The 25557-nt window shown below is 44.9% G+C and overlaps 1 protein-coding gene across 1 annotated transcript in view; it reads left to right on the top strand.

Moving 5' to 3' along the window:
• Positions 1-25557, top strand: part of DNAH10 (dynein axonemal heavy chain 10) — a 168288-nt gene that overhangs the window by 80463 nt on the left and 62268 nt on the right. The window contains exons 35-46 of the mRNA XM_004017564.6: positions 2310-2498; positions 4224-4370; positions 5307-5498; positions 7294-7412; positions 9611-9769; positions 10228-10363; positions 11069-11191; positions 13148-13282; positions 13581-13797; positions 19561-19680; positions 20949-21094; positions 24872-25024. Of these exons, the coding sequence (XP_004017613.2) occupies positions 2310-2498; positions 4224-4370; positions 5307-5498; positions 7294-7412; positions 9611-9769; positions 10228-10363; positions 11069-11191; positions 13148-13282; positions 13581-13797; positions 19561-19680; positions 20949-21094; positions 24872-25024 (1836 nt within the window). The remainder of the gene's footprint in view (positions 1-2309; positions 2499-4223; positions 4371-5306; positions 5499-7293; positions 7413-9610; positions 9770-10227; positions 10364-11068; positions 11192-13147; positions 13283-13580; positions 13798-19560; positions 19681-20948; positions 21095-24871; positions 25025-25557) is intronic.

The following is a 25557-nucleotide window of genomic DNA, read 5'->3' as shown; positions in this document are numbered from 1 at the left end:
AAAAGTAAATTACAGACATGACTAATAGTGATGGGTAGGGCCATATTCTCAAGTAAGTGAAGTATAAGGTCCCCTTTCAAGGTCAAAAGATGTTTTTAATGACTTCCCAAATTTGAGAAAAAGTGACTTAAGAGAAATTAAGATTCTGTTGAATCAGAATGTCTTCAGTAGAAATTATTGCAATGAACAAGAAATTTTGCCTTCAGACCCAGTAAAGTTAGGGCATTTATAATGACCAAGTTTTTTTTGAATGTCATTTTGGATCAATAAGAACCATTTCTGTGGACATTTATTTATTTTTTGGCCACACCGTGAAGCACGTGGGATCTTAGTCCCCTGACCAGGGATTGAACCCACACCCTCTGCATTGGAAGCATAGAGTCTTAACCACTGGACCCCCAGAGAAGTCCCATGACCAAGATTTTTAAGGTTGTTATTAAAGTGAAAAGGCAATTTTAATTTTTTTTGAGATTGTACTAATCTCTCCCTGTCCAACAATACATTTGTAGACTCAAGTTTGGGACATCTGCTTTAAGTTACATCAGATGAAAATGGATCAGAGTTTGGAGAAACATGATCTTATGTAATTTAGGTGGCCCAGGGTGCGTCCCCTGACAGCAGGGACCAGAGTGGCTGACCCGTTTCCCTACCCTGAGGCCCTCTGTGGTCCCAGCGTGCTCTACCGTCCCTCTGGCTACTGTTCTTGCTTCTGCATGCCCTTCAACCCTTGTCGCTTTAGGACACTTGCTCCACAGACATATCAGACCCTGGGACACCAAATGCATTCCTATCTGCCTGAAATTGTCCTTTTTTCCTCCTTCACCTGAAAACTCCTATACATCCTTCAAGACCCCACAGAGCCTCACTGGAAGATCCAGGAACCAAATTCAGCTTGGGCTGTGAGGACTCTGTTATGGGCCCCTCTGCGGCCACCCCACCTGTTTTTTCCCTGGACCTTAGTGTTGCTGGCGGTCAGAGGATTATGTAAAGTGGGTCCTATTAAACATTTGAGGATTCCAGTGAAGGTTCTAGATGGACTTCTAATTCATTAGTTCTGAAACATTTTAGGACTGAGCTTACTACTGCCATGGGAGACACATTGAACCTACAATGCATTTGGTTTTCTAGAAGCTGTGTTTTTAAGAGTAGGCCTGTCTGTCATCTCCAGGGGATGCTCTGGGACTCACATGAGACATTGAGGCATGGATGACAGTGGTCTCAGTGCAGATCTGGGAGATAAGACAGCAGCCTCCATCCTTCGGGAAGCATCAGATACCTGCTGGGCTGCCCTCTTGTCAGAGGCAGCCTGGGCCTCATAAAAATAAGAATTCTGTTTTTTGTGTGTCTGATGGGCCATTAAAAGAAACAAAACAGTAAAATCTTGGTAGAGAGGAAAGTTGAGATAGTTGAAATTCACTGTAGGCTAAAGAGACTCAAAATATGAGTCTGTTATGAGAGATGTTATGGGGAGGGAGGAGGGAGGGGGGTTCATGTTTGGGAATGCATGTAAGAATTAAAGATTTTAAAATTTAAAAAAAAGAATCAAAATATAGAGATTTCTGTACTTTGTCAGTCCATGGAGCACCTGGAGGACAAAGGCTGGTTTCTTAAAAAAAATATATATACATATATACACATTTAGTTATTTATTTGGCATGCTAGGTCTCAGTTGTGGCACGCAGGATCTTTAGTTGTGGCATATGAACTCTTAGTTGTAGCTTGCTGGATCTAGTTCCCTGACCATGGATTGAACCCCAGGCTCCCTCCATTGGGAGCTCAAAGTCTTAGCCACTGGACCACCAGGGAAGTTCCAAGGCTGGTTTCTCAAAGGATGCTGAGGTTGGATTCTGGTGGGAAAGGTATGGGTGACACCCAGGCAGCCAGATGGGGGTGAAGGTGGGAATGGGAAGAGAAATGACAATTAACGTGAATGAAAGTCCACATTGTGCGAATTGATGGGCTGGGTGTTCTGGACGATGGAGACTCAGAGGGAGTAAGTGACCCATTGGGGGTCCTGCAGCACCTCAAATCAACCCCAGGCTGCACACTTTCCCAACATCAACTAGTTTTTAAGTCGACAGACCCTGGATTTGGATCAGAGTTTGGGGGTTGACTGAGGCTTGACACCCAGAACATTGAGGTCATAAGCATGGGGACTCTGCATTTATCACCAGGAAGGGGCAAGACACAGATGGTGATGTCTGCTTTTTATCCGTGAAAACGAGTAGCCACACGGCTCCCCAGGTCATCTTTCCCCTGGCAGGCTGGCCAGCAGCATAACCCTTCCTTCCTTTGCTCTTGTCCCCTAGTTTGAAGGGCAAGAGATCTCCCTGGACTCCAGAATGGGCATCTTCATCACCATGAACCCTGGCTACGCAGGTCGCACGGAGCTGCCCGAGTCGGTGAAGGCTCTCTTCCGGCCGGTGGTGGTGATCGTGCCGGACCTGCAGCAGATCTGCGAGATCATGCTGTTCTCTGAGGGCTTCCTCTGGGCCAAGGTGAGGCGCCCCCAGTTCCCCGTGGCCCCGGACCCCAACTGAGTCTGTGCTCAGACTGGGGCCTGGGCCATTTTCGTTCTGTGTGACTCTTCAAATAGTTTTGCTTGGTCTCTCTCCCTCCCATTTATTAAACAAAGAATGATAGATGCTTTGGGAACAATTAATTTTTTGTATTCTTTTTATCTATTAGGCTGCACTGGGTTTTAGTTGTGGCATATGGGATTCCAGTTCCTTGGCTAGGAATTGAACCTGGGCCCCCTGCATTGGGAGTGTAGAGTCTTAGCCACTGGACCATTGGGGAGGTCCTCTCCCTCCCTTTTTAAAATGACAACTTTCATTTTGGAACCATTTGACTCACAGGAGGTGGGGGCTAGAGTCCAGAGAGCTCCAGGGGCCCCTCATCCAGCTTCCCGCAGTGATACCCTCAAATCTGGGAAAATTACGTGGACACAATGCTATTAACTCACGTATGGGCTTTATTTGGGTTTCACCAGGTTTCACCTTCTCCCTCTCTCTCTCGTGTGTGTGTCTAGTTCTGTGACATTTAATCCCATGTATAGAACAACTGGAGCCACAATCCAGACACAGAACTGTCTAATTATCACAGAAAAACTCCTTATGTCACCCCTTAGTGGCGGCACCCTGCCCCCAACTCTACCTCACAACTGCCAGTAATTCTCTATCACTACAATTACATCACTTCTAGAATGTTCTATGCATGAAATTATGCAGCGTGTAACCCTTTGAGGTGGGCTTTTTTTTTCACTAAGCCTCATGCCCTATGTGGCTTTAAAAATATATTGCTATATTTAAGATGGATAACCTACTGTACAGCACGGGGAACTCTGTTCAATGTGATGTGGCAGCCTGGGATGGGAGGGGATTTTGGGGGAGAATGGAGACATGTATATGTATATCTGAGTCCCTTTGCCTTCCACCTGAAACTGTCACAACGTTGTTGGCTATACTGCAATATAAAAATTAAAAGTTCAAAAAATAAAGTAAGCTATGAGCAAAAAACAACAAACAAACAACTTTTCTTAACAAAAGCAAAAATATATAGGGATAATGCCTTTATCATGTCTTAAAATGTATATAAAAATATGGTACACATACATTTCCACAGAAGGTTCTGGAAAAGTTGCAAAATAGCAAATATTTTTAAACTAAAGGATTGTTAGTTTGCTTCTCTGCAGTTTTTTGGTGAAGGCTTTTATTGGCAATCCTCTTGTCTAGGTTTTGAGCCAGAGAGGAGAGATCACTGGTTCTCGGTTTTTATGTGCAAACTCCCCATGCCATCCCTAGGGACAAGCAGGTTTTGAATCGATGTAAACCAGGTGAATGACTCATCCTCAAAAATGGTTACAAGAAAACTTTAATAACACGTTTAGTTCAAAGGAAGCCAGTTTCTGAGTATAGTTGCCACGATTTAAAACACTGGATGAGTTCTGTTCTTCAAGGTGGTTAAGATTTTCCTTGGCACTCAAGGACTGTCATCCAACTTTACTAAGGCTGGTGTACTTTTCAATTAGGTCCTAGGTTTGTCACTGTGAAAAATGAAGGTCCTGTCCTGGTATTTGTTACAGGCAAGAGCATCTTGCTTGTATCTGTTTGTAGAGCAGCTTCACCTGAACATCTTTATGTCACTTTTCTTTGTGGCATAATGTTCCAGTATTTTCAGGGCATTTCCTTCATGTATTTTTTCAATATCTTTTATCACAAAAGACTCTGGCCAAAAAGATGACCGTCCTGTATAAGCTGGCCCGGGAGCAGCTCTCCAAGCAACATCATTATGATTTTGGACTCAGAGCCCTGAAATCGGTATTGGTGATGGCTGGTGAACTGAAGAGAGGTTCTGCTGAGCTTCGGGAGGTAGGGGCCACGTGCGCTAAGTTCTCTGGGTTTTTATTAGGTTCACGGGTATTGAACGAATGCTGGGATGGAAGTGCCAGGGAGCACAGGTCAATCAAGAAAAAGCTTTCCTTTTTTTATATAGTTGTATTTGTTGAAGTCTTTCTCTTTTTTAAACTTTGGTTTTGGCTGTGCTGGGCTTCATTGCTGTATGGGCCTTTTCTCTAGGTACAGCAAGTGGGGGCCGCTCTCTAGTTGTGGTGTTGGGGTTCTCATTCCAGTGGCTTCTTTTCTTGTGGAGAATGCGCCCTAGGGCATGCAGGCTTCAGTAGTTGCGGCTCCCAGGCTCTAGAGCACAGGCCCAATAGTTGTGGCACCTGGGTCTAATTGCTCCATGTCAAGTGGGACCCTGGACCAGGAATTGAACCCCTGTCTCCTGCATTGGCAGGTGGATTCTTTACCACTGAGCTACCAGGGAAGCCCAAGAAAAAGCTTCATGCTTAGCTGTCACTTCATTTAGCTGTCTGGCCTTCCTTTGGTCTCTCCTTCATTATATCGTTCTCTTCTAATTTGACTTATTAGTTAAGTTCATTGTCTTCACAGCACCAGTGTTTGTAACACTTCAGTGATAATAATCGATCTACAATTGCAGGGTGGTGTGATGGCGGGGTGGGGAACAAAATTCTCAAGAAAGCGTGAACATGAGTGTTTTTCCTCTTTGCAATAAAAGCCAGAGGAACAGTCATGTTTCTTTCACATGGGGCTTCCTCCAAAACAGAGCTCAATGGAGGCTGCTCTGTGGGCAACAGACTCACGTGTCTCTCCAGAAACTACTTGCAGTGCTCTATGTTTTATATTTCATGGAAGATTTCATTGTCTATTTCATAAGACTATTTCTAGACGAGCCCTGGGGTCTTCTGGAAATGTCTCTGAAGACCTATGTTTCATTCCACGCAGGATGTGGTGTTGATGAGGGCCCTTCGAGACATGAACCTGCCCAAGTTCGTGTTTGAAGACGTGCCTCTCTTCCTTGGTTTGATCTCTGATCTGTTCCCTGGACTAGATTGCCCTCGGGTTCGCTACCCTGATTTCAATGATGCCGTGGAACAGGTGCTTCAGGAAAATGGCTACATCATCCTACCTGTCCAGGTAAAGTGGTGCTGAAGATGAGAGTTCACTGACTTTCTCTGGGTCCTTTCCATTTTTTTTTTTCATTAAAAAAAATTGTAAAATGCACATAAAATTTCCTGTCTTAACCATTCCCCACCCCTACCCCCATTTTTTATTGTGATAAAGTACATACAACATAAATTTACCATCTTATCTTACATCTTATCCATTTTTAGTGATGTTAGGTATATTTATGTCGTTGTAAAACAGATCTCCAGAACTTTTGCATTTTGAAAAAGAGAAACTCTGTTCCCATTGAATAATAACTCCTTATTTCCCCCTCCTCAGCCCCTGGTAACCTCCACTCTATTTGACTCCTCTGGGAATCTTGTATGTGGGGAATCATACAGTATTTGTCCTTTTGTGTTTGGCTGGTTTCACTCAGCATCATGTTCTCAAGGTTCATCCACGTTGTAGCATGTGTCAGAATTCCCTTCCTTTTTAAGGCCGAGCAATATGCCGTTGTATGTATATATCACCTTCCGACTGGCGTAATATGATCAGATAAGTGTTTTTGGGGGAGGGGGAGTTCGATCATCTAAGGTTTTCTTCCTCCCCTCCTTTCTTCCCCCAGAGTCATACTTACAAAAAAATTAAATTAGATATTACAAATGGAATTTTGATCACCTGAAACCTGTGAGGTTGTATATGTTGTCTGTAGGCCATAAATTAATGCTCAAGTGTTCTGCTGAGGGTGTCAACTCCCCAAACTGCAGGGTCGGAATGACTGCCTCTAGATGGGCCACCTTGGGCCATCAGGCTGCCCAGAGGTTTCAGGCAGGGGGAGTGGGTACCAACCACAGATGAGAGAGCCCTCTGCAATTTTCCTCGCCTTGGTGGTTTCCTCTACAGGGAGTTTTTTAAAGAGATGTGTTTTTTGGGTTGGAAATGTAAAATGGTGTAGCCACTTCAGCAAAGTCTGATGGTTCCTCAAAAAGTGAAACTTAAGAGTTACCTTGCGTGCATGCATGCTGAGTCACTTCAGTCATGTCTGACTCTTTGCAGCCCCATGGACTGTAGTCCTCCAGGCTCCTCTGTCCATGGGATTCTCCAGGCAAGAGTACTGGAGTGGGTTGTCATGCCCTCTTCTGGGGGATCTTCCCAACCCAGGGATCGCACCCAGGTCTTCTTACATCTCCTACATTGGCAGGAAAGTTCTTTACCACTGGTGCCACCTGAGAAGCCCAGAGTTACCATATGATACAGCAATTTTATTCCTAGGTATAAACCCAAGAGAAATGAGAGCGTATTTATCCACATGAAAACTTGTCCACAATATTCATAACAGTGTTATTCATAATAGCCAAGAAGTGGAAATCATACAACAGATGCAGGGATAAACATAATGTCCTCCATCCATATAATGGAATATTATTTGGCCATAAAAAAAATGAGGCACTGACACAGGCTACCCTGATGTTAGTGTATAGCACGATACTAAGTGAAAGAAGCCAGACACCCAAGACTACATACTGCATGATTCCATTTCTATATTCCATTTATATGTTGAGAATGGGCAAATCCATACAGACAGAAAGTGGGCGCTTGGAGCTGGGACATGACTAATGAGCATGCGGGTTTTACTGGGAGAGTGATGAAAATGTTCTAAAATTGAATGTCATGATGGTTTCACAAACTTTCAAATATATTAAAGCCACTAGATTGCTGAAACACTTTAAATGGGTGAATTGTACAGTATGCAAATTCTAGCTCAATAAACCTGTTTTTAACAAGAAGGTATGTTTTAACTCAGCTGCCAATGTTTGTCCCCCAGGTGGATAAGGTGGTTCAGATGTACGAGACCATGTTGACTCGCCACACGACGATGGTGGTGGGGCCCACGGGAGGGGGCAAGTCCGTGGTCATTAACGCTCTGTGTCAGGCCCAGACCAAGTGAGTAAGGGTGTCCGTGGGGAGGGCTTGGTTGCCAGGGTGGTTTCATGGTGAGATCAGTGGCATATTACTTCATCCCACTTTGTACTCTGATTTCCTGGGAGATTACATTGGTCCCAAATAGCCCTCTTTAAGCCCAGAGCATCCTTTTTGGGGAGGGGCATGCCTCAGGGCTTGTGGGATCTTAGTTCCCTGACTAGAGATGGGACCCTTGCCCCCTGCAGTGGGAACGTGGAGTCCTAACCACTGGGCTACCAGTGAAGTCCCCAAACCAGAGCATCTTAACTTGTTTCATTGCTGATTTAGTTGATATATTTTAGAAGGCAAAACAGTGAGCCTTTTGTCCATCAAGCTGTAAATAGGTTTATTTATGAAATGATTATTTCACCAGCTATCTTATAAGGATGTTTTGAAAATTAGCTTAGGTTGTATTTTCTTGACGTTCAGATTCCTTTAAAGTCAGCCAGGACCCACACCATTATGTGACACTGTTATGGTATCAGAGTGGCAGGAAAGAAAGTCACCTCCCTAAATGCCTTGTCCTTGCCAGCCTTGCAAGAGCTGTATCTCTTGAAGGAAAAAGTGACCTCACACTCCTAGTATAGAATGTCACAAAGACCTGTGGTGAATCAATCAATACTCTTAAACTGAAAATGAGTTTCTGATTCTCACTTTTCTCCTAAGCAGTCACTTCCCAGGTAGCACTAGTGGTACAGAACCCATCTATCAGTGCAGGAGACATAAGAGACTCGGGTTTGTTCCCTGGGTCAGGAAGATCCCCTGGAGAAGGACGTAGCAACTCGCTCGAGTATTCTTGCCTGGAGAATCCCATGGACAGAGGAGCCTGGTGGGCTATAGTCCATAGGGTCTCAAAGAGTCGGACACGACTGAAGCGACTTAGCACACGTGCGACACTACATTGCAGAAAGATTTCAATACATGCTGATGTTCCAGCAAGAATCCAAATCAAGCCTTATAATTGTTGTGACTTTACCAGGTCTAGATAGTCTATAACATCTTTTATAGTTTATAAAAGTTTGTAAAATGAGTGTGTCATTTCTTCATATTCCTTCTTGTATTTTTCATGAGAAAACCATTGGACCGTGGCTTACTGATTGTAAGGATTTTATTCCATAGCCATCCTGTATTTATTCTTTAATTAATTCATTGTTAGATCATTTATGAAACTATTATGTATAGATGTATCAGTATGCCACTATTATTTTTCTTTACTTTGTTAATTATGAACTATGGTTCATGTGAACTTTAGTTTTCTGTGGATGAATTAATCCCTCAGCACCATGGGCATTTACAGGCATTGTAGTAGGAAATACCCCTACATATAAGTCTAAGTGATTTATAAGAAAAGCAACTCAGGGTCTTCCCTGGTGTTTCAAAGGCTGAGACTCCAAGCTGCCAATGCAGGGGACCCAGGTTCGATCCCTGGCCAGGGAACTAGATCCTCCATGCCTCAACTAAAAGAACCCATGTGCTGCAACTAAGACCTGGTGCAGCCAAATAAATAAATAAATATCTAAAAAATAACAACGCAGAGTGGATGTCTTTCTATTAACACAAGGGATTGAACATCATGAGTTCAAAGTTTTATGTTACCCTGATGACTGTTGCCTCTTATACAGTAGTTGTGAAATATTTACATAAATATGCCATATGCATGAATATGTAAATACACAGAGATGAAATACATATGAAGGTTAGCATCTGTTGCCCCCAAAATCAAAGCCGTGTTATCAGTTCAGACCTCGCTTGTATTGGGGCCACATGTCTGGTGAAAGGTGGTTCCCTTGCCTTTGTTAGTTGCTCAGTCATGTCTGACTCTTTTTGACCCCATGGACTGTGGTCCACCAGGCTCCCCTGTCCATGGAATTCTCCAGGCAAGAATACTAGAGTGGGTTGCCATTCCCTTCTCCAGGGGATCTTCCTCATCCAGGGATTGAACTCGGGTCTCCTGCATTCACAGGCAGATTCTTTACCATCTGAGCCACCAGGAAAGCCCCCCACCCTTGACTTTAGTAAAAACCATTAACAGAAAATGGGAAGCCCAGAGCAGGGTTTGGATGGTTTGCATGTTAAATTTTGGATCGGATCCAAAATCTAACCCCCTACATGAGTGGCCTGGATTGTTCTAATGCGTTGAGTCTGCCTGAGTCCTGGCTGAGGCTTTTCATTCTATGTAGGCTTGGGCTGGTGACAAAGCTGTATATCCTGAACCCCAAGGCTATGAGTGTCATAGAGCTGTATGGCATCCTGGATCCCACCACCCGAGACTGGACAGATGGGGTGCTGTCCAACATCTTCCGGGAGGTCAACAAGCCCACGGATAAGAAGGAGCGAAAGTGAGTATCTGTGTAAGGAGGGAAGAGCCTGGGTGGATTTGTAATGAATTAGCCAAAACTTACAAGTGAACAACTGATGTGTAGTACTGTATGTAGTTTCATGCTTGGAGGCAGGTAGACTCAGAAGGCTCTGCTCGTGAAGCTCTAGGTACCACTTCAGCACTGTTTCTGTCTTATGTAATTTTTTCTCCTTGACTGCGTTGGTCCCCAGCTTACCATGGAGGAAGCTGAGGTCCAGGGAATGGAGGGAAGAGCTTGCCTCAAGGCCAGGGATGTGAGCTTGGGACATGATGGTTATTTTATTAGGTCAAATCTCTGGACCAAGTAGGCTGCTCTGTCTCACGTTCTGGTTAGAAAACCCTGGGAAAAGGTGTTCAACATGAATGGGGAGGTTACACCAAGTTGCATAATGGGAAGCCTTCCAGGTGCCATGGCTCACTTTTTTCCGATTGCCACAGGTATATTTTATTCGATGGTGATGTGGATGCCCTGTGGGTGGAGAACATGAATTCTGTGATGGATGACAACAAGCTGTTGACGCTGGCCAATGGCGAGCGCATTCGGCTTCAAGCGCACTGTGCCCTGCTCTTCGAGGCAAGTAGTGATAAAGAATAATTTCAAATAGAAGTCTTTATTTGAATTACAATTTGAAGTGCTTATTTTTAAAAATTTATTGAAGTATAGTTGATTTGCAATGTTGTATTTATTTCTGCTGTATAGCAGAGTGATTCAATTATACATTTATATGCATTCTTTTTCATATTCTCTTGCATTATGTTTTGAATATAGTTCCCCACACTATACAGTAGGACCTTGGTGTTTCTCCATTGTGTATATAATAGTTTGCATCTGCTGACCCCAGCTCTCAGTCCTCCCCTCTCCCTACGCCCTCCTCCTTGGCACTCACAAGTCTCTTCTCAGTCTGTTTCTGTCTTGTAAATAAATTCACTTGTGTCATATTTTAGATTCCACATATAACTGATACCATATGGTATTAGTCTTTCTCTTTCTGACCTGTTTCATTTAGTATGATCATCTTTAGGGCCATCCATGTTGCTGCAGATGGCATTATTTCATTCTTTTTATGGCTGAGTCATATTCCATTGTATGTATGTACCACAACTTCTTTATCCATTCATGTGTTGATGGAAATTGGCATTGTTTCCACGTCTTGGCCATTGTTAATAGTGTTGCAGTGAACACTGGGGTGCATATATCTTTTTGAATTGTAGTTTTGTCCAGATATATTCCTAGGAGTGGGACTGCTATAGATAACACTGAGTTTGTTCATTTCTTCAGGTCGGGGATTTACAGTATGCCTCCCCTGCGACTGTGTCTCGATGTGGAATGGTTTATGTGGATCCTAAAAACTTGAAATATCAACCATACTGGAAAAAATGGGTTAATCAAATACAAAACAAGGTGAAAATTATTTCCAAAATGAACTAACAATCATTTGTATTGGTGGCTAATTGGATAAACATAACTCAGAGGGATGTTTGTCACTGAAGGCCATGACCTTGACCTTGACCTGCCCATGATCTTGAGCACTAAATATTATCAGTAAGTTGGGTGACAGCATGGAATACACCCTTATTAGATTTCCAGAGAATTCATAGCAGGTGGGATAGATGGTGATTTTGATAGTGTAGACCAGGGGGTGACAAATTTTTTCTGTGAAAAAAATTCACAGAATTTTTTGGGCCATAGGCTTTGGGGGCCATATGGTTTCTTTTGCAACTACTCAACCCCACCATTATGGTATGAAAGCTGCCATAGTACATGAATGAGCATTGCTATGTACCAATAAAACTTTATCTACGAAACAAGTGGCAGGCCAGATTTGGCTTATGGATTGTAGCTGGCAACCCCTCATCCAGCCAAGTCCAGTGGTTGAGAGACTTGTCTCTAGGAGATCTCCAGCTCCTCCTGTCTTGCTCAGTTGGAGGAACACAGTGTTTGAAGGACCTAGTTTGTCACAGAATTGAGGCTCAATGGTTTCAGTTGATCTCAGACACTGTGATATGTCATAAAGCTGCTCGGAAATGTGTACTATCTTTTTTTTTTTTTTTTTTGCTCCCGTGGGTCTTCATTGCTGCTCATGGGCTTTCTCTAGTTGCAGTGCAAGGGCTTCTCGTTGTGGCAGCTTCTCTTGTGTGGAACGTGGGCTCTAGGGCACATGGTTTTCACAGTTGCAACTTGTGGGCTCTAGAGACACTCAGTAGTTGTAGTGCACAGGCTTAGTTCCCCTGAGGCATGTGGGATCTTAGTTCCCCAACCAGGGATTGAACCTGCGTCCCCTGCACTGGCAGGCAGATTCTTAACCACTGGACCACCAGGGAAGTGCCATGTTTTGCCTTAATGGTAGACTTCGTTGAAAGACTCAGAGGTAAACGTGACAGTCATGTGAAGGCTGTGGCTTGACCTCACCCAGGACTTCGTGACCATGCAGAAGGCAGCTCTAGAAAGACCACTAGGCTGATGGAAAATTGGAAACTAGGATGCAATTACCCCAGAGAAGAGAGGAGCAAGGGGAACATGTTAGGACCATTTGAGGCACACTGTCTTATGGGAGGGGCTTCCTAGGTGGCGCTAGTGGTAAAGAACCCACCTGCCAAGGCCGGAGACAAAAGATCCCTGGGTCAGGAAGATCCCCTGGAGGAGGCCATGGCAACCCACTCCAGTATTCTTGCCTGGAGCATCCCATGGACAAAGGAGCCTAGTGGGGCTACAGTCCATTAGGTCACAAAGAGTCAGACACGACTGCAGAGATAGCATTCATGCATGTCAGATGGGTGATGCCGCCATGCAAGCTCTATGCTCATCAGGGCCTCTATAGGGAGAGGGACCTTCCATTGCTTTATACTCTTTGTTCAATGGCTGTGGCCATGGCACTTAAATTCTCAGATAATCAGCTCTTTGCCCATCAGGTGGGACCTTTTATAGCACCTCTCTCCCAGGTGGTAGGATAGATTCTATGGCAGTGAAATTAAAGGTTTTGTGATGAAACAGAAGCATATTATAAAGGACAAATTTTTCTACAAATATATAGGTGAGTTATCAGAGTTTACTCACCAGCTCAGTTTCTCATTCATGAGAAACTGTTTCTCATCTCCTCTTTTTTCAAGCACAGCTTCCCATGAACTTCTGTTTGAATAAAGGAACCCTTGGGAGTTCCCCAACAGTCCAGTGGTTAGGACCCAGCACTTTCCCTGCTGAGGGCCCAGGGTGGATCCTTGGTCAGTGAACCAAGATCCTGCAAGCAGCATGGCACAGTCAAAATAATAATAATAATAATCCGTGATAGAAGAAGCAGACTGAAAATTAAAATAAATAGAGGAACCCTTGAGAATGCTTTGAAATTCTGCTCTTTTATAGATGGAGCAAGGTTACTTAGAGAGCCTGTTTGAGAAATATGTTCCGTACCTCATTGATGTGATAGTGGAAGGAATAGTGGATGGAAGACAAGGGGAGAAGCTGAAGACGATAGTTCCCCAGACAGACCTAAATATGGTAAGAAACTATCTTTGTTAGCAAAAAGAAATTCTTCCCTAAAGAGCTTTCAAAAGGGAAGCAAAGACGTCAGATGGGTAAGATCTAACCTTGCTGGTTACTGACAGGGGAGACTCAATACTCCCTTTCATGACCATGAGCAAGACAAGATACTGGGCTCCATCTGCCCAAACCAATATGGTGGGCCATACAATTCCCATCGTTCTGAGATCTGGGGTCCCAGGATTTGTGACCAGAACTGACTCTCATGGGGTTGTGTGGAATATATGGGCTGACCCAGGTATTTTCCTGTAACCAGGTAACCCAATTAGCCAAGATGCTGGATTCGTTACTAGAGGGAGAAATCGAGGAGCCCGATCTTCTGGAGTGCTACTTCTTAGAGGCGCTGTACTGTTCTCTGGGCTCTTGCCTCCTTGAGGATGGAAGGGCTAAATTTGATGAATGTATTAAGCGCATTGCTTCTTTGCCTACTGCTGATACAGAAGGGATATGGGCCAATCCTGGGGAACTGCCAGGTAGGAACCAAACGTAACCTGCTTTTTCGCTCAGAACGCTTCTGGTTAGGTTTTTAGAGGACGTGACCTTGCTTTTCCATATCTATGCCTGTATGGGTTTCCTAGATTGTTTGCTTCTGTAGAAGAATGTGCAGAGCACCTAGTGGCACCCTCAGGAGAAATTCAAATGCATAAACTTCAATAGCAGAAGTCTGGATCTTAGTTGCAGCACGTGCGATCTTGAGCTGAAATCTTGAAACTCTTAGTTGGGGCATGTGGGATCTAGTTCCCTGACCAGGGATTGAACCTGGGCCCCTTGCATTGGGAGTGCAGAGCCTTAGCCACTGGACCAGTAGGGAAGTCCTAAAGCCCAGTTCCTTTGGGTGGCCTTTCTTGATGAATCCAACCTTTCCCCACCTAGCTTAGGTGTTTGCTTCATTCACTCTGTTTAAGCTCTGTAAAATTTTCACATTGTGCTTGTCTTAATTTCTTCTCCTTTTAGATTCTCTGTTTTTTTTTTTTTCTCTCTAAAATTCCATAGCTAATTCATCTGCTATATTCCTGAGACTTTGCACAGCAGATAATCACATGTGGATCCACAGATCGTTTGTAGGAAATCATTATATTAAGGTTTAAGTGTTTGCATGAAAAAATATGCATCCTCAAAGAACCATATATGGTGAAAAGGTTGCATTCTCCAAGAACAATAGATAACACTAGGATCCTTCGTCTGTCTCTTAATGACAGTTGAATATGACTTGGCAGGGAGACCCAAGTTTTATTCTGTAATCATTACCTGGGCTGTTGTTTTTAAAGCTCAAAGTAAAATGATCATAGGTCTTTCTACTAGAAAGTCATTGAGCAAATAAAAGATGTTTTAAAAGTCTGTGATCCTTGCTGGGTATACACACCGAGGAAACCAGAATTGAAAGAGACACATGTACCCCAGTGTTCATCGCAGCACTGTTTACGATAGCTAGGACATGGAAGCAACCTAGATGTCCATCAGCAGATGAATGGATAAGAAAGTTGAGGTACATATACATAGTGGAATATTCAGTTCAGTTCAGTTCAGTCGCTCAGTCATGTCCAACTCTGCCACCCCATGAATTGCAGCACGCAGGCCTCCCTGTCCATCACCAATTCCCGGAGTTCACTCAAACTCACATCCATCAAGTTGGTGATGCCATCCAGCCATCTCATCCTCTGTTGTCCCCTTTTCCTCCTGCCCCCAATCCCTCCCAGCATCAGAGTCTTTTCCAATGAGTCAACTCTTCTCATGAGGTGGCCAAAGTACTGGAGTTTCAGCTTTAGCATCATTCCTTCCAAAGAACACCCAGGACTGATCTCCTTTAGAATGGACTGGGTGGATCTCCTTGCAGTCCAAGGGACTCTAAAAGTCTTCTCCAACACCACAGTTCAAAAGCATCAATTCTTCGGTGCTCAGCTTTCTTCACAGTCCAACTCTCATATCCATACATGACTACTGGAAAAACCATAGCCTGGACTCGGTGGACCTTTGTTGGCAAAGTAATGTCTCTGCTTTTGAATATGCTATCTAGGTTGGTCATAACTTTTCTTCCAAGGAGTAAGCATCTTTTAATTTCATGGCTGCAGTCACCATCTGCAGTGATTTTGGAGCCCCCAGAAATAAAGTCTGACACTGTTTCCACTGTTTCCCCATCTATTTGCCATGAAGTGATGGGATGGACAGATGCCATGATCTTCGTTTTCTGGATGTTGAGCTTTAAGCCAATTTTTTCACTCTTCTCTTTCACTTTCATCAAGAGGCTTTTGAGTTCTTCTTCACTTTCTGCCATAAGGGTGGTGTCATCTGCATATCTGAGGTTATTGATATTTCTCCCAGCAATCATGATTCCAGCTTGTGCTTCTTCCAGCCCAGAGTTTCTCATGATGTATTCTGCATATATGTTAAATAAGCAGGGTGACAATATACAGCCTTGACGTATACCTTTTCCTATTTGGAACCAGTCTGTTCCATGTCCAGTTCTAACTGTTGCTTCCTGACCTGCTTATAGGTTTCTCAAGAGGCAGGTCAGGTGGTCTGGTATTTCCATCTCTTTTAGAATTTCCCACAGTTTATTGTGACCCACACAGTCAAAGGCTTTGGCATAGTCAATAAAGCAGAAATAGATGTTTTTCTGGAACTCTCTTGCTTTTTCCATGATCCAGCAGATGTTGGCAATTTGATCTCTGGTTCTTCTGCCTTTTCTAAAACCAGCTTGAACATCTGGAAGTTCACGGTTCATGTATTGCTGAAGCCTGGTTTGGAGAATTTTGAGCATTACTTTACTAGCGTGTGAGATGAGTGCAATTGTGCGGTAGTTTGAGCATTCTTTGGCATTGCCTTTCTTTGGGATTGGAATGAAAACTGACCTTTTCCAGTCCTATGGCCACTGCTGAGTTTCCCAAATTTGCTGGCATATTGAGTGCAGCACTTTCACAGCATCATCTTTCAGGATTTGAAATAGCTCAACTGGAATTCCACCTCCACTAGCTTTGTTCATAGTGATGCTTTCTAAGGCCCACTTGACTTCACATTCCAGGATGTCTGGCTCTAGGTGAGTGATCACACCATCATGATTATCTTGGTCATGAAGATCGTTTTTGTACAGTTTTCTGTGTATTCTTGCCACTTCTTCTTAATATCTTTTGCTTCTGTTAGGGCCATACCATTTCTGTCCTTTATCGAGCCCATCTTTGCATGAAATGTTCCCTTGGTATCTCTAATTTACTTAGCTATTAGAAAGAATGCATTTGAATCAGTTCTAATGAGGTGGATGAAACTGGAGCCTATTATACACAATGAAGTAAGGCAGAAAGAAAAACACCAATATAGTATATTAATGCATACATGTGGAATTTAGAAATATAGTAACAACGACCCTATACACAAGACAGCAAAAGAGACCCAGATATAAAGAACAGACTTTTGAGACTCTGTGGGAGAAGGCAAGGGTGGGATGATTTGAGAAAATAGCATTGAAACATGTATATTACCATATGTGAAATAGATGACCAGTCCAAGTTCAGTGCATGAAACAGGGCACTCAATGCCAGTACACTGGGACAACCCAGAGGGATGGGATGGGGAGGGAAGTGGGAGGGGGGCTCAGGATGGGGAACACATGTACACCTGTGGATGATTCATGTCAGTGTATGGCAAAAACCACCACAATATTGTAAAGTAATTAGCCTCCAATTAAAATAAATTAATTAATTCTAAAAGTCTGTGGTTTGGGGACTTCCCTGGTGGCCCAGTGCCTAGGATACCATGCTCCCAATGCAGTGGGACCTGGGTTCAATCCCTGGTCAGGGAACTAGATCCCACATACCGCAACTCAGAGTTCAATGCAGCAACTGAAGATTCCGCATGCTGTTACTAAGACCTGGAGAAGCCAAGTAAATACATAAATATATATATTTTAAAAGTCTGGGGTCTTTGGGGGGCTAGTTTTCTTGTACTTTTTCAGAACCCCGAGTCCCCTCTCTGGGGGGACCTTCCTAGTTATGCCACTGTGCTGGCTGCATGCTCCTGCAACCCTCACCCTCACAGAGACGATGCTGATCCCGGTCTGGCCTTTCTCCCTTAGTTTGCCCTCAGCTTGAGAACTTGAATGGCCCTGTAGACAACCCACTTCCACATGCCTTCTGCATTCAGCTCCAGCATCTGGGTCCCTTGACCTCATCCTAGCCCATAGTGCTCAATACTGCTCTCTCTACATCATAGTTACAGCTTCCACTCCCCACCCATCGTCAGCCTCTGTGACTCCTGCCTCAGCTGGCCTCATGGGGACTATCCGCTGCCCCTCCCTGTCTTCCTACCACCTTCTGAACCTTCTATACCCTTTTCTGCTGCCCTGTTGCTTCAGTCTCTCTTGCCTAAGTTTCCTGGCCCTCTTGCCTAATTTTGCCCTTCTGTCGAATCTGTCTGAGATAACCCAAGCTCGCCTTCTCTGCCTCCCCAGGGTTTGAATGGTACTGAGAAAATCACTATGAGGACTGAAAGTGAAAGTGTTAGTTGCTCAGTTGTATCTGACTCTTTGTGACCCTACAGACTGTAGCCAGGCTCCTATGTCCATGGGATTCTCCAGGCAAGAATACTGGAGTGGGTTGCCATCCCCTTCTCCAAGGGTTCTTCCCAACCCAGGGACCAAACTCCTGGCACCTCCATAAATTCAGTCTTGAACTTGAACTCCCTCTCCTATCCCCACAGGGGTAATTCATTTCCCTTTTCTCCAAATCTCCACCGGGCCCCTATCTCTGCAGATGACCTTCCTCCTTCCTTGAACAGGAAAAACCACACTGTCAGATAGGAATTTTTCCAGCCCCCATCTTCTCCTGCCTCCTTTCTCAGGGGCAACAGACCCTCCTCTTGGCCAAGCTGAACCTGCCCTGAGCTTTGAGATCTGCCGCCTCCCACCTCCTCAGGCTCCTGGCTTCACCGGTTTTCTCCTCTGTCTTTTATATTTTCCATCTGTCCATCTCTACCAACCCCATCCCACTGGCTCTTTGACATGTTCTAAAGCCTTCCTAATCCTAGCCCCTTCTAGAGATATCTCTCTGCCTCTTCCTTTTTTTTTTTTTTCCAATTGTTTGGCTGCACTGGGTCTTAATTGTAGCATGCAGGATCTTTAGTTACAGTGTGTAGGATCTATTTCCGCAACCAGGGATCGAACCCAGACCCTCTGCATTGGGAGCTCAGATTCTTAGCCACTGGACCACCAGGGAAGTCCCTGCCTCTTCCCTGTTAAAGCCACATGTCCTGAAAGATTGTCCTCGAGCTACTTTCTCCTTCATCCCACCACTTCTCAACTGTCTGCCTCCCACCTCCCTTCTGCACATCTCCACCCAAACTGCTCCCAGTCAGTGCCTGCACTGCCTTCTTGTTGCCGGATCTGATAGCCTTTTCTGATCTTTGCCTCCCTGACCTTGCCCCAGTATCAGGCATGGTGCTATTTTCTGCCTTCTTAAAAATTCTTCTTCCAACCTGCTTCACTCTGGCCATGCCTGCAAAGTTTCCTTTGTTGAGTCCCCTACCTTGGCCCCTCCCTCATATCAGGATTTGGTCCTAGACCTTTTCACTCTTTGTGTCCTCACTGAGCCCTTTTCACCCTGCTCACAGCTCTGACTTCCAGGCCCTTTCCTCTCTGAGCCTTATTCTGGGTTCCCTAGTTTGGTTATATTTAAATATATCTTTCTTTTCTTTCTTTCTTCTTTTTTCCATCCATCCATATTTATCTCTCTCTATTTACCTATCCCATTGACAGAGGAGTCTGGCAGGTCCATCGGGTCACAAAAAGTTGGAATGACTAACAGTTTGGGCTTCTCTGGTGGCTCAGACTGTAAAGAATCTGTCTGCAATGCAAGAGATGTGGGTTCGATCCCTGGGTCAGGAAGGTCCCCTGGAAAAGGGTATGGCTACTGACTCCAGTATTTTTGCCTGGAGAATTCCATGGACAGAGGAGCCTGGTAGGCTATAGTCCATTGGGTTGCAAAGAATCAGACATGACTGAGTGACTAACACTTTTACTTTTCACCTATCCATCCATCCTTCCAACCATTTGTATCTGTGTATCTATGTCTATTTATATTTATTTATCCATCCATCTTTATCTGTCTCCATCCATCTGTCTGTAGCTATCAGTTTATCCAATTAAGTTGCTATCCAGGGAACAAATAGCATTAGTTCATTTCAAGCATGAGCTGATTCTGTATTTCCAAGTCCACAATCAAAACAAAACTGACCACTTTTTATTACAGGTCAGCTTCCAACCTTGTATGACTTTCACTTTGATTCCACACAGAAGAAATGGATACCGTGGAATCAGTTAGTTCCAGAGTATGTTCATTCCCACAAGAGGAGATTTGTTGACATCCTGGGTACGTGAGAACCGAAGCCTCAGTTTAAGCATATGTGGTTTTCATTCTGTGTGGAAGGGTAGAAGATCCCGCGGTCCCAGTGGAACTCTACGTCCCACCCAGAGTGCTGGTTGGGAGAAACTGAACGTGAGCCATGGGTTTTGCCAAGAGGGTGGCACTTTGGATTCCTTTTATGTGCCTCTGGACGTCTGAAGATGTCTATTCCCCTCAGCTCGTTTGCCTGGCAGGTAGATCCTCCCTGCCAGGGAGAGTGGCAGGGCTTGAGGTGGGTAGGATGCTCCTCTGCTCCTGCTCACCTTGCACAGACTCCCTTCTTCCCTGTAGAGCTATCTGGGCATGGGGAGGGATGCAGGAAGGAGGGAAAGAGGAATGGCTAAGGCAGCATTTTGTAAGAGATGCTGCTTTGAGAGGTAGTGTACTATGGATATTGTGTATTGAGCTGCATTTAACACGCGATTTGGATACCATGGAGGCTCAAGATATTCCGTGAAATGAATATCTGATTTTGGTTGGTATAGAGTTCTTATAGAGTGAAGCATACATGTTTTCTCAGGAACCAATAAGGATTTAAAACTGCCAGTGTAGGAGTAAGCCAGATTTGACTTGAAGGTTTGATACTCTCTTCAGAGGAAGCTGAAAAAGAGCTGAAAAAAGTGAAAGTTTGTAGCTAAGTCGTGTCTGACTCTTTGAGACCCCATGGACTGTAGCCCCCCATGCTCCTCTGTCCATGGGACTTCCCAGGCCCGAATATTCTAGTGGGCTGCCATTGCCTCCTCCAGGGGATCTTCGTGACCCAGGGATTGAAGCCACGTCTCCTGCTTGGCAGGTGGACTCGTTACAACTGAACCACCTGGGAAGCCCTCAGAGGAAGTTGCTGGTCAGGAAACGAGTGTTGATAAGTGACTTATGCAGCAGAGAACCTGGGAATTTTCAATATCCTGAGTATAAGTCAGAAATGGATATTGGAACCGTTTGGGTTTTCTACACTTGTATGTGATGATGACACAGCTGTAAAAATGTATCAAACTCCTCAAAATATACACTTAATATTGGAATGCATTTCATGGTCTGTGAATTATACCTCCATAAAGCTATTAGAAATAAACATTAGGGGGAGTGAGCGCCTCCATTTATATGTTTTCAGGTCACCTCTTGGGTTTTTGCTGATGCTTCTTATGGGATTTATGGGATCCTGGGAAACTCCAGGCTGCCCAGTGTGCACCTTATTGGTGTTTCTCTGATGCACTAATTCTTCATATGTTCTTTAGTTCATACAGTGGACACAACCCGTACTACCTGGACACTGGAACAAATGGTTAAGATTAGGCAACCTGTTCTTTTGGTTGGTGAATCTGGTACATCCAAGACAGCCACTACCCACAACTTCCTGAAAAACCTGAATGAAGAGACTAATGTAAGTCATTATTTGTATCTATGGGCAAATAACAACTTACCCCAACACAAAGCAGTTCATACAGCAAATACTCTCTCACAGTTTCTGCAGATCTGGAATCTGAGGGTGGCTCAGCTGGTGGTTCTAGCCCAGGCTCTTTCATGAGATGGCAAAGTTGACCAGGGCTGAGGTCATCTGAAGGCTTGAGTATGGCTGGGGGAATCCTCTTTTGAGATGTTCGGTTTCAGTTCCCCACCGTGTGAGCCTCTCCAAGCACCCTGGTGTGCTCCTTTACTCCTTCCTGAAGACTATTTATTCCCTTATCTATTTCACGGCTGCACTGGTTCTTTGTTGCTGCGCGCGAGCTCTCTCTACTGCGGCAGCAGCGGCTGCTCTCTAGTTCAGGTGCATGGACTCCCTCATCGCAGTGGCTCCTCTTGTTGTGGAACACAGGTTTTAGGATGTGCAGGCTCGGTAGTTGCGGTGCATGGGCTTAGTTGCCCCACAGCGTGTGGGATCTTAGTTCCCCAACCAGGGACCGAACCTGTGCCCTTTGCATTGGCAGGCAGATTCTTAACCACTGCACCTGCTGTTGTCCTCTTGACCTGGCAGCTGACTTCCCTCAGAGTGAATGTCCAAAGGTAGAAAAGCAGATGCTACAATGCTTTGTATGATCCAGGAAACCACACCCCGTCACGCTTGCCACATTTTGTGGCTCACAGAGGCCCTACTGTGGCCCACTCTGATGCAGCATAGGAGGGGGCTACACAGGGTGTGGGTACCTGGAGGTGAGGGTGATTGGGGTCGTCTTGAAGGCTGGCAGTTACATTCCTCATCACCATCTTGTGGTTTTTCATTTCCTTCCTCCAGTCGTGTGCCAGACGTGGGAGGGTTTGGGTACTCCAGTGCAAACAACAATGAACAAGGCTGTTAAGGTCCAACCTCATTACGAGGGGACCCAGGCATGAAAATGAATCATGCATGGAACGTGATTGTGCAGGACATGCCAGGTGCGCCGAGACGTTAGGAAGGAGGGTCCCTGTGTTTCTCCTTTCTGTGTACTCCGAGTGGTCCTACGTGGCCCACCTGCTCACTGTTGCAACTATCCTGGTTTTAAACAATTCTTATTTAACTATTTAAAATTTGCAGCATGTGGGATCTTTAATTGTGGCATGTCGGATCTAGTTCCATGACCAGGGATCCAACCTGGGCCCCCTGCATTGGGAGCTCAGAGGCTTAGCCAGAGGCCGATCAGGGAGTGCTAGTGCTAAGTCGTGTCTGACTCTTTGCGACCCTATGGACTGTAGCCCGCCAGGCTCCTCTGTCCATGAGATTCTCCAGGCAAGAATACTGGAGTGGGTTGCTGTTTCCTCCTTCAGAAGATCTTCCCAACCCAGGGATCGAACCTGCATCTCTTACTATTGGCAGGCGGGTTCTTTACCACTAGCGCCACCTGAGACGCCCCATTCCCTACTTAATGTTTTATTACCAAGTAAAGACTCTTATCTCCTCCAAGAAGCTGCCCGTGATTTTTGGGACGTCCAGCTGTCACATACTTGTCCCCAGTCCACACACTTATTCAGTTCCTTTCTAACGTTGTCCGTCTTTGAAGTTCTCGATTCTGATTCTGGCCTTCTGGAACCTCCAAGCGGAGAAAAGCTTCCCACTGCTTTCCTCTCTGACTCTTCCTTACGCCTGTGCTACACGTGGCAGAGGGGCTCCGGGAGATCTTGTGGCCCTCCGGGGTAGGGAGTGTCAGCCTAGGTATGCGATGGGCACATAATGGTTGAGGACTGGATTGGGCCTTGCTGCCCCCAAATGGATAAGTCAAGCTCAGTCGTACTGGGGTGTGCAAGCATGGCTATTTAGCTTGAAGAATGCCATTGTGGAGGGCACTTGAGGAATGGGCCTACAAGTTTATGGAGTTGGGCAAAGAAAACTTGGCTTCAGTAGCCCCACCCCCGCCAGCCTCTGTGCTCCTCTCCACCGAGACTCAGCAGCTGGTGCTCATAGGTCCAACAAGACACATCCAGGGACTTCCTGCGCAGTTCAGTGGTTAGGACTCCACGCTTTCACCACGGAGGTTCAATTCCTGGTCAGGGAACTAAAATCTGGCAAGCCTCAAGGTGAGACAAAAAAAGAAAGACACATCCAAACACGTTCACAACAAAGACATGTGTGTTTATTCTCTGATGTTCGGGTCAGCTGCACCTGCGCTCGTGGGCACCTAGGAGAAGGGTGTTCTCTAAGGCAGTGGTTCCTTTTTATTTCTTTATATTTTTGGTTGCACTGGGTCTTTGTTGCTGCGTGCACGCTTTCTCTAGTTGTGGCAAGCAGGGGCTACTCTCTAGTGATGCACAAGGCTTCTCACTGTGGTGGTGTCTCTTGTTGCAGAGCATGGGCTCCAGGCACATGGGCTTAATTGCTCTGAGGCATGTGGGACCTTAGTTCCCTGACCAGGGATCGAACTCATGTCCCCTGCGTTGGCAAGTGGATTCTTAACCACTGGACCCTCGGGGAAGTCCCACAGGGGTTCTTAAAGTGTGGTCCCTGGACCTGCAGCATAAGCGTCACCTGAAAACTTGCTTAAACTGGGACCTACTGAATCGGAAACTCAAAAGATGGGAACCCATTGGGCTGAGGGGCAAGATCCTTCCAGGTGGTTCTGATGCATAATTAAGTAAGGGAGCCACTGATCAATTATCTGTCATTAATTGCTCCAAGAAAGGGTGAGGGAGAAACCCCAAGTACATGTGCATGAAAATGTCCACCCCACAGAGGGGTCAGGGGCCCTCCCTCACCCTTCTCTCAGCAGTTCCTTCCAAGGACTAATCAGTGGTTGTTTTTGTTCTTTTTTTTTTTTAATTTTTAAATTGAAGTATAGTTGATTTACAGTGTTGTGTTAATTACTGCTATACAGCAAGATGACTCCATTTTATATACACATATCTAGTTTATATGTGTTTATATACACACATATATATACACATATAGTTTCTTTATATAGGCTTCTCTGGTGGCTCAGACGGTAAAGAATCTGCCAGCAATACAGGAGACTTGGGTTTGATCCCTGGGTCAGAAAGATCCCCTGGAGAAGGGAATGGCAACCCACTCCAGTATTCTTGCCTGGAGAATTCCATGGGCAGAGGAGCCTGGGGGGGCTACAGTCCACAGGATCGCAGAGAGTTGGACACGACTGAGCGATTAACAGACAAACACACACATATATATATGTGCACTTTGTTTTTCAATACTCTTTTCCACTGTGGTTTGATCACAGGATATTGAATATAGTTCCCTGGGCTGTATAGTAGGACTTTGTTGTTTATGCATTCAGTATATACCAGTTTGCATCTGCTAATCCCATGTTTGTGCTCTCTTTGACTTATTTATTAAGATGTAGCAGGCATGATAGTAATTTATATTTGAATATTGCTTTGTCATTTTGAAAATACTTTGATATATTTCATCTCACGTGATAAAAATCACTTTGTGAAGTAGTCCAAGTAAGTGTCATTAAAATAATCTTTCAGATGAGAAAAAGGAAGCTCTGAAAGCTTAACCAATGGTTCTGAGGTCACCTGGTTAGAACTGTGTAGGGCCAGTGCCCCTCTCCCCTGACCAATCCACATTGCTCCCCAGTCCACACTGTTCACCTGGCAACTAGTTATTGCCTCTTATAACCTGCCATAATGAAAGAGGAATTCTTGCTTTAGCATTAAGTAGCTTACAATCAAATGTTTCATGTAGGTACCATGAAAAAAGACTGTGTTTTGGAATTATCTCTTTCTGTTTCAGATTGTGTTAATGGTCAGTTTCTCCTCCCGCACCACGTCCATGGATATCCAAAGAAATTTAGAAGCCAACGTGGAAAAACGAACCAAAGACACTTATGGCCCACCCATGGGAAAACGCCTCCTGGTGTTCATGGATGACATGAACATGCCGAAGGTTGGTGAGGCCGAGGGGGTGGGGTGAGGGGACAGTGGCAGGGCCATGTAATGGGTCTGTGAGAAGGTGAAAGCATCTGTCTTTTATTCTTCACAGTGTCTGTAGGGCCAGGTTATAGAGAGTCAGCTTAGGGGACCATGCGACTGGAGGGACTCTTTCCTTAGACGGGTTCCTTAGTTTCTCCAAGGATTAAAGCAGGCAGCTTCTGAACTATATTCAGTGTATATAGTTCAGTGTATGTTTGAGTAAGTGGTTCCAGATGAGCTATACTTTAGATAATAATACTGTTCTCAGTCCTGTACACCTGGGAAGCCAGGTGGTGCAGTGGTAAAGAATCTAACTGCCAGTGCAGTAGATTCAGGAGACGTGGGTTCAATCCCTGGGTCAGGGAGATACCCTGGAGCAGGAAGTGGCAACCCACTCCGGTATTCTTGCCTGGGGAATCCCATGGAAAGAGGAGCCTTACAGGCTACAGCCCATGGGGTCATAAAAGAGTCAGACATGACTGAGTGCCATACATGGGAATTGTAAGG

The sequence above is a fragment of the Ovis aries genome, chromosome 17 (genome assembly GCF_016772045.2).
Source record: "Ovis aries strain OAR_USU_Benz2616 breed Rambouillet chromosome 17, ARS-UI_Ramb_v3.0, whole genome shotgun sequence".
Taxonomy (NCBI): domain Eukaryota; kingdom Metazoa; phylum Chordata; class Mammalia; order Artiodactyla; family Bovidae; genus Ovis; species Ovis aries.
The sequence above is the reverse complement of the archived record's forward strand: the minus strand, read 5'-3'. Positions and strand labels throughout refer to the sequence as shown.